We start from the raw sequence: 8,684 nt of genomic DNA on the forward strand, positions 1-8,684 counted from the left end.
TCCCTTATGAAGTCATTCACCACCATCTGCCTTCAATTAGTTTATAATGGTGGCCGGACCCTCTATCCCAGTGTGTCAACAGACCCCATGCCCCTTCCCTTCACCACTAAATCAATGCACTCTTTGTTCTATTCTCCCCTATCCTTAGTGTGTCCAATTGCCTTAGGCGCCTCTCTGTCTGACATGTATGTATGTAATGGAATGGGCAGACTATATGTCTAGTGTGTCCAGTTGTCTATTTTTAATGTTCAGCTAGCTTATTTCTTTATATGTTATCCATGTGTCTCATGTTACTCCTACACCAGCTACCTCCATGAAACGTCCCTCTGTGAGCCTGGGCCAGACCGGCCACCCCAGATGGGAGAGAAGAGGACACTGTCCACAGTGAGAGAGATATGGGAGAGGAGCTGTGATGGTCTTGACCCCGAGCAGCAGGAACAGCTGTTGCTGTTGGAATTCAGAGACAGCTTTGCTCTGAGTGAAGAGGAGGTGGGTCAGATTCTGGTGCAGCACGAGGGGACGCTCGGCCCATCAAGATGCATCCCAGCCATATCCCACTGGCACACCAGGAGGCAGCAGACAAGGCCGTTGGAGATGCAGTGGGCAGACTTCATTGAGCCCTCAGGCAGCCCCTGGGCGGCACCAATAGTCATGATTCCTAAGAAGGGGGATAAGCTGAGGGTTTGTGCGGCTGAATGCGGTAACCAGGAAGGAGTCATACCCTATATCATGTATCGATGAGTCACTGAACCTGGTTAGGACGTCCTCCTAGCTCTCCTCACTGGACCTCCGCAGTGGTCACTGGCAGGTTCTCCTCTCCACAGAGCCAAGACTGCTTTCGCCCACCAACAGAGGGCACTGGCATTTCAAGGTCCTGTGCTTCGGCTTGCTCAACGCTCCAGCTACTTTTGGGCAGTTGATTGATAGGGTGCGGGCTGGCATTCCCCGACAGGAGTGTCTGGTCTACCTCGACGACATCCTGGCCCATGGCAGCTCCTTCCAGTCTGTCCTGGGGGCGCTATGGAGTGTTGGAAAGGGTGGCTGCCGCAGGCCTGAAGTGCCACCCTGAGAAATCCCACTTCATGAGGAGAGAGGTGTCCTTGGGGCACCAAGTAGGGGCAGAGGGAATCAGCACTATGGAGGACAAAGTGTGGGCTGTCCAAGACTGGCCCATTCCCACTAACCAGCAGCAGCTGAAGAGCTTCCTGGTCTCGTACTACAGGAGGTTTGTACGGGGCTTCTCCAGTGTCGCCGCTCCCTTGAACCGCCTGCTGCCGAAGGACAGCAGAGTGGCAGGAGGTCTCCAACACCCTCTAGCGTGCACTGATCGAGGCCCATGTGCTCACCTCCCCCACCTTGCCCTTTTTCCTGGACACAGATGCGAGCAATGTGGGCATGGGTGGGATGCTGGCCAAGGTGGGGCCAGAAGGGGAGAGAGTAGTGGCGTACTTCAGCAAGACATTCAACAAACACACACTGCTACTGTGTCATATGGCGAGAGCTCCTCACTGTAGTGGAGTCCATCAAACACTTCAAGTACTACCTGTGTGGCCTGCCCTTCACTGTAAGGAGTTATCACTCCGCTCTCCAGTGGCTCATGTTTTTTAAAGAGCCAGAGGGGCAGGTCGCCTGCAGGTTGGAGGAGCTTCAGCTGTACGACTTCACAGTTATACATCGGGCCACTCTAACGCCGGCCCTGTACTGCACACGGGAGCTGAGAGAGGCCCATGAGAGAGAGCTGTGTGCAGAGGAGGGGGTCGGTGCCTCAGTATGCCAGGTGAGCGTGCCTGTCTGCTGTGAGCTGCAGGCTGTCAAATTGGCTAAATGGAGGCAGCAGCAGGACACAGACCTGCAGCCAGTGCTAGAGTGGGTGGATGTGCGGCTGGCTGATGGCATGCTACAGTGAGAATGGAAGGAGCCAGCTACAGGAGAGGATAGGTGGCAGGTGGTGGTCCCCAAAGCACTGTGGGAGGCTGTGCTCCCGGGCATGCATGGAGGAGTAGGGATTGGACAGTTTGGGAGTGGATGTAGTCGGGCCGTACCCCACCACAGACCGTGGAACCCGCTGGGTGTTTCTCGACCATGGACTATTTCACAAAATGGCCTGAAACCTACACTCCAGGAAGCAGAGACCATCGTCGACGCCCTCACAGCCATATGTTCAGCAGGTTTGGCGCTGAGTCCATTCACAGCGACAGTCCCGTGTGTTCGCCACCATGTGTGAGCGGCTGGATAGGCACAGAATCCGCACCACTCCGCTTCACCCGTAGAGCGATGGCCTCGTGGAGCGCTTCAACAAAACGCTAGCACAGCAGCTGGCCATCATCGCTGATGAGAAAGAAAGAAAGAAACGTAGTTGCCCCAAGCTGGACAGTCACTGGGTGGGGCGGTGCATGGTCCTGGATAGGATGGGAGAAGATGGTGTACTGGGTCAAGCTCCTCCCCAGAGGGAGAAATGTGAGGTCAGGGCAGTATGTGGCAGTGGTGGGTGTGCTACAGTGAAGATGTTCTGTTGAATGCCCATTAAAAAATATAAACATGTTTGCAAATCTGTGAAGTTTATTCAAATCCCTACTTAATGTTTTTCATATAATGAGCCCATTGCCAAGTAAAAATATAATACTGGACTTGATCACAAAGCTGATTCCCCAAAGTCAAGGATTTATCTGTACCAAGAACATGAAATGATATGTATAAATATAAATTACAGACTATGGAGATGGAAAACATGTCCTAAGAAGGGGGGAATGAGAGGAGATGAGGAGAGGAATCCACATTAGACTATTGAGATGCACCCTTAGGCTCTGGTAAACTGCCCAACCATGTGACCCAATTATCAAATGAATTACCTGCACATTAACTCCAGAAAGCTTGTAATTGGTCAAGCAAAGCACCACTCCTATATACAAGTGCCAGAGAGAGAATGTGCCACTCATCAACTGCTGTTTGGTCCAGGATACTGCAAGCCCATGGTTTATGTTTGCTTGGGTTAGTTAGCAGGTGTAGTTTGCTAGTTGTTCCTGGCTAGGGTTAGACACTGCTCAGTGGCAATGGCTTTTGGGTGTTGGTTGGGGTAAGTTTGGTGGCGGGCATAAATGTTTTGAGTAAGTGTTTTGACACTAGCACACTTTGTTGACCTGTGCTTATGTTTTTCTTAGAGTATTTGTACTCCTGTCTGTATGGCCTAGTGTAAGATGTTCTGACCTTCCAAGAGGTAAGAMACTGAAATTGGGTCAGATTAGCCTTTTGTWCAAGYTATATAACACTAGTATTAATTGTTGGTCAGAATCATATACCTTCCACCCTTCATAGTCTCACCTTGTGGGTCTAATATAGGGGCCATTGAGACTGTGTGTCGGGATCGATACCTGTTGGTAACAACCCAACTCTCATTCGCTGGGAATGAACCTCGCTTTGAAGCGGTTGGTAAGTATGCTTTTAACCTTAATTCTGATGCAAAATGGGCCTGAAATCCGGGTTGGTCAACTAAAGATCTTGGCCATTGTTTGGTAGCTGGTGCTGACAGCATGTCTCTCCCTGCAGTATATTTCAGTCTCTCACTGTGCTGTTGGACCACTTATGGAGTTGAAATTGTATTTCTTCCTGACTTGAACATATTCAAATCATTTAACCCAATCCTTTTCCCCATCTAGATGCTGATGGTATACACCCCATCACTAAGCAGTATGGGTCAGAGTGTGGCTACATGTTCAGTATCCTCCCTCTGCCTGGCCATGCTGAACTCAGAGCCTCCTACTTCTCCTGCCACACTGACAACCAGGTTCATATCACCACACATGATAATCTTTTCAAAGCTAGAAGGGTTTTAACTTTTTTTGCATTTCTTAAAGTTGAAGGTCTTGTGTTTTGTATTTTAGGATGATGAGGTGTTCACTTTTAGCTTTAACTTGATCACAATTGATGTGAATGGAGTGGAAACCACCTACACTGTGACTGCAAACTGCTCCCTCCCTTTACCCTGGTCCACCAGAGAAGTCAGCTGTGAGGAGAACTATATGGAGGTACTGATGCATGGATCTAGACTGTGCATCCAGGGTTATATTTGTGCTGATGCTGGCCTAGACTATCCTTAACCTTTTTTTATAGKMGTATGGTCTTATCTTCCCCTGTAGGTGTCGGTGAGGGGTGACGTGTCTGGTCTACCTGGTACAAAAGCAGATGACTGGACTGCTGCCCTTGCTACAGTAAGCTAAAGGCTATTTGGCAAATTCTCAATTAGATGAGCTCCACCAGTTTGTCCCCAATACCACCATGCATGACCTGTCTCTTGTTCCCCATCAGGCCCACAGCTCTGCCACGTCTACCTGGCAGGTGATGTTCCAGCACGATGGGCAGCAGCTGACTCCCATGTCCCCCTCAGAGGCTCGGGAGCTGGGCTACGTGTTCTACCTCACCCAGGGGAGRCTGGTGTTCCGTTCACCCTACACGCCAAGCTCTGTCATGGGGTCTGTCACCATGGTGAGGATTTAAATGGATGCAGTTATCTTGGGTATGTCTCAATGGTAGCATGAGGCTTTCCCATCTCAAATTACATTAAATGCCTTGATGGGTAGGGTCATGCTTTCCTGTAGGATCTCTTAAAATATAACTTGTTTAGGCTGGAATACTGGATTTATTTACATWRCTKWWMAGYTATCTTCATRCTGTATTGTTGGCAGGTAMCAAATCATTATCTAATTCCAGGTGAATGGTATGTTGGTTGAGATGGTCTATCCAATACTGGTCTCCAGGCAGAGATGGTTGGTCATCATGGTGAACTTGGCGGTTGCTTGCAGCACTGGTAAGTTTCCGTGACATATCAGCCCTGACCATTCAAGGTTCAAAGGACTGGATGGGCTAAAGCAATAGTGATCGCTCAATCTGACTATTTTCACCTATAAAGTAATTTCGGATAACTGCACTGATTGATCACTAAACCAGGAAGTGTTCATCAGYCTTAAAGCGTCTATGTATAACCTCTTTCCAGATGAAGGAATGTATGATGGGGTGGGGCTGGTCTGGCAGACCCCCACTCTGCTGTCCCCGCTGGTCTCTGGCCTCTCTGGGTTGGAGAGCAGCAAKATCTCAATGGGGGTGGATGGTCAGCTCCTGAATGAGCCCATCACAGCAGAGCGAGGCTACAGCATGGACATCAGTGACACCACTGTCCAGATCAGTATCCCCTTCAACGCTGCCGGAGGATACAGAAAAGTCAGTAGCATGCAGACGTTTACCTTGTATTCTGAAGCTGCAAWTGGCTTCAGTCGCTCATGTCCGCTGTACACCTTGAATATTCTACTTTGTACCCTATAACCTAATGGCAGATGCTTCATAACKGTTTCAAMTCTTCCAGAGCTTTGTGATGGACAACATGTACCATGAGTTCTATGTGTTCCGTCTCTACTATGAACAAACCTTTCTTGATGACTCTGGTGCYGAGACCAGACTCCGCCTCCACAGGCCCATGAGCACACCCCTTCTGATCCAGCACACCTCCATCATTAACCGTAAGGAGTTCTACTAGCCAATCCGAAGTGGCTCTTCAGTGCCATGGTCATGATTGCTAATGACCCTGTTGTCCTTCCCCACCACAGAAACAGTCCTTGAGGATCGTGTGTTTACTGTTTACCTGGGGAACCTCTCCTACGATGTTGACCTGGTGGCTGTGAAGCTCAATGGTCACAACTTCATCATACGAGAGGCGAATAAAAGTGGCCTCGTCATAACCATGGTCCCCCAGCCCAATAGTACCCTACATGCCTACRTTCTCAGGGTGCCATTTGAYGCCGTTATTCACAAGCTGGTAATGATATTAGCTACTTGTCTCGGCTTTTCCTCAACATTGGAGTACAGGGGGTTCCTCGCCTCWACTTTCTCCAATGGTTTTAAGAGGTGAATTGGAAGGCTTGTGCTGTTTCTTAATGAGTTGTGTTCCTGTCCATAGTACCCTACAGRGGGGCTTCTTGAGTACTCGTTGGACATCAACTACACKTTGGTCATCCTGCCTCAGGAGGAGCCCTACTACTACCTGGCCTCAGTCGTGGCKCAGTTCAATGATGTCTGTAAGTTGACTAAAACCTTCAACTATAAGAGACCTGGGCTGCACRATGGTATTCCTAGTCTTCTGGTTCAGATGAYGCAGCCCAGCAACCAACCACTACACTTCCCCATGTTTACCCCTAACGTCATCTTGTCACTATTGACTAAACTATTTGGCTTTCCTTCTCATCAGTTCCTCCGGTCTTCAAAGGCATCTGCAACGAGAAAAGCATCCGTTTCCAGATGGACCATAAGCCATTTGACTACCTGTGGGAGGTGGGTGTTGGCCCATACCTTCTGACCCCAAATCTGGCAGCCAAGCGGGGATACATTATGCGGAATGACAGCAAGAGTCTGACCCTGGAAGTGCCCCTCTTCACTGTTGGCTACACTTATAAGGTGAGATGCTCATTGGTCAAGCGCTTAAACTGACTTGTCGTTGGGTAAAGTAGGAGTTATAATTTTAAAATGTACCTGCTCTTTTTTTCCCCAGGACATCAATTTGAAGCAGTTCCGTGGCACTTTTGAAATTCTCTCAAGGGTTCCAAAGACCTTGGCGGTCAAGAGCTCCTTGGCCAAAGCGTGTCTCTTCCAGACTACTGAGGTCATAGGTAAYTACTAGTYKGTCATATATTGACCTGCAGCTTCGATTGCTTTTGCCTGGTGAYGCTTTTATAGGATTGATYAGCACTAACAGGCCTTCCTCTCTCCAGTGTGTTCCACTGAAGGTGTGATGACAGTGGTGTCTGTGATTTTGGCCATCCCTGGATCTGAACCCAGCAGAACCTCCCTCCTGGACTCCACCTGCAGGCCCCAAGAGATGGATGACACCAGGGTTCTCTTTAGCTTTAGACTCGACACCTGTGGAACCAGGGTCAAGGTATAGCACTGTCCAACCCATAGAATTAGTCATACCTGCAATCAGGTGTCTGGCTCTACGAGTGATCGGTATTTAAAATTAAAGTTCCAACGGTCTTCAATCTTAACCAATAACAATCTTGATAAATTTGTCAGCTGCGGGTTTTAGTTCTGGGTCCAGTTCTGGATTTTTGGTTTGAAGCCTCCACTCTTACCAAAGGACTCAGCTGAAGCCCTCATTTAACTTAAATTGTTTAAGCACAACCTTTGCCCCATATCCTAATCTGGCCAAATAATTTGAACACCAGAATAACCCATCTAGTTATACTACATGTGCAGAATCGGTCCAAGTGATGAGTGTGCCTGTAACTCGGTGTTCCCAAACTTTATTCTAGGGCCCCTGGGACTTTTTTTTATTTTTTTTACTTATGTGCTACACAGCTTATTCAAAGCTTGCTGAGTTGGTATTTTAATCTGTGTAATGCCAGGGCAAAGTATGTGCCCCAGGACTGAGTTTGGGGAAACCCTGGTTTAGCTCAAGAACTTTCAGCATACAGGCCAACTATTTAGACTTAAACTGTCTTGATTTCTCATGAGGCCTGACAAGAATGAACCGTAAGCGTTTAGACATGGCTTTCAACAGGTTAATGGTTGACTTATTAAATTCGGGTTTGTTTTGACCTCTTGTGTTGCAGTTTGATTACCAGCACCTTACCTACGAAAATGAGATAACCGTTGAGCACACAAGCCAATCTGTGGTAGCACCAGTCTCAACCAGGTACACTGCCATTGTGTACATGACTTCACTAATAATATACTGTCTCATTGGTTCAAACACAAGTACAATAAATATTCATCAGTCAATAACTCTCACTACAGGCTCTTGTGGCTTTAATGTACACTGTTCAATTGTTTTCTCGTTAGGTTAACAGTGCGGTGTGTCTATCCACTGAGTGGCCTATACAAGCTGTTTGCGTATCGGCGGTTTGAAGCAGACTCACCAGGACATGGCACCATCTTGACTAGAGTTCCTGTAAAGTGAGTGTTCAATACTTCGTCATGCATCTAAAAAGTGGAGATACTTACTCCTGACTCTGTCCACAAATTATTTCAGCCCACCATTATACCTCAAACAGGAGGTACTCCTGGGAGAAATGCCTGCATTATAATGCTAAGCTGGCATTTGAACCATTTGGCCCACAAGTCACGCAACAATTTTATGACATACAATGACTACTAGTATGGTGTTACATTTCAAACTGAGCTAACTTTTTTTCCCCCTCTCTCCGTAGGAACTAATGAAGTGACTGAATGTTAAGAGTATTGAGTGTAAATGTCTTAAATAAAATCTTGCAAGTCTCTAGCTTGTCCTGATGTGGCTTCATTCAGTTTGGATTATACCCCAAGTGAATACTAATTAATTAACACTTTAAAGCTCTATTAACATTGGCACTGAAGTCAACCCTGGGTGGGCTAACTCAAATGCTATTTCCATTGCCTCCAGAAATAAGATTGCCATGATGCTACCTTAGGTAGCCAATATGTGACGAGCTGGCGTCACTAATGTAGCTAGCAAGAGGTTGACTTGCATAATTTACCATGTTAGAACTTTACCCCATACTCCTGCTAGTGTGACTCAGTGAACATTAGCAAGCTAAATAGATGATCTAACTAAATGGTTAGTGTTGCTAGCTTAATTCCTTGCTTGCCATGGCATTCACCAACTAGAAACCAGACAGATTTGATATGCTCTGGCTAGTTTTCAATATGACCTGGTAAATGAATTC

General features: G+C 47.5%; 1 protein-coding gene across 1 annotated transcript; it reads left to right on the forward strand.

Annotated features, from left to right (window-relative positions):
• Positions 1-2,919: 2,919 nt before the first annotated feature.
• Positions 2,920-8,260, forward strand: LOC112079005 (uncharacterized). The gene is made up of 18 exons (XM_024145084.2): positions 2,920-3,073; positions 3,159-3,214; positions 3,337-3,426; positions 3,654-3,781; positions 3,879-4,022; positions 4,134-4,205; positions 4,303-4,479; positions 4,705-4,801; positions 4,988-5,211; positions 5,354-5,507; positions 5,595-5,803; positions 5,945-6,062; positions 6,233-6,438; positions 6,533-6,650; positions 6,753-6,919; positions 7,593-7,675; positions 7,822-7,935; positions 8,190-8,260. Exons 1-18 carry the CDS (start codon positions 3,051-3,053, stop codon positions 8,194-8,196), a joined length of 2,187 nt encoding a protein of 728 aa, XP_024000852.1. The 5' UTR covers positions 2,920-3,050; the 3' UTR covers positions 8,197-8,260.
• The last annotated feature ends 424 nt before the right edge of the window (positions 8,261-8,684 follow it).

The sequence above is a fragment of the Salvelinus sp. IW2-2015 genome, unplaced genomic scaffold (genome assembly GCF_002910315.2).
Source record: "Salvelinus sp. IW2-2015 unplaced genomic scaffold, ASM291031v2 Un_scaffold6680, whole genome shotgun sequence".
NCBI lineage: Eukaryota > Metazoa > Chordata > Actinopteri > Salmoniformes > Salmonidae > Salvelinus > Salvelinus sp. IW2-2015.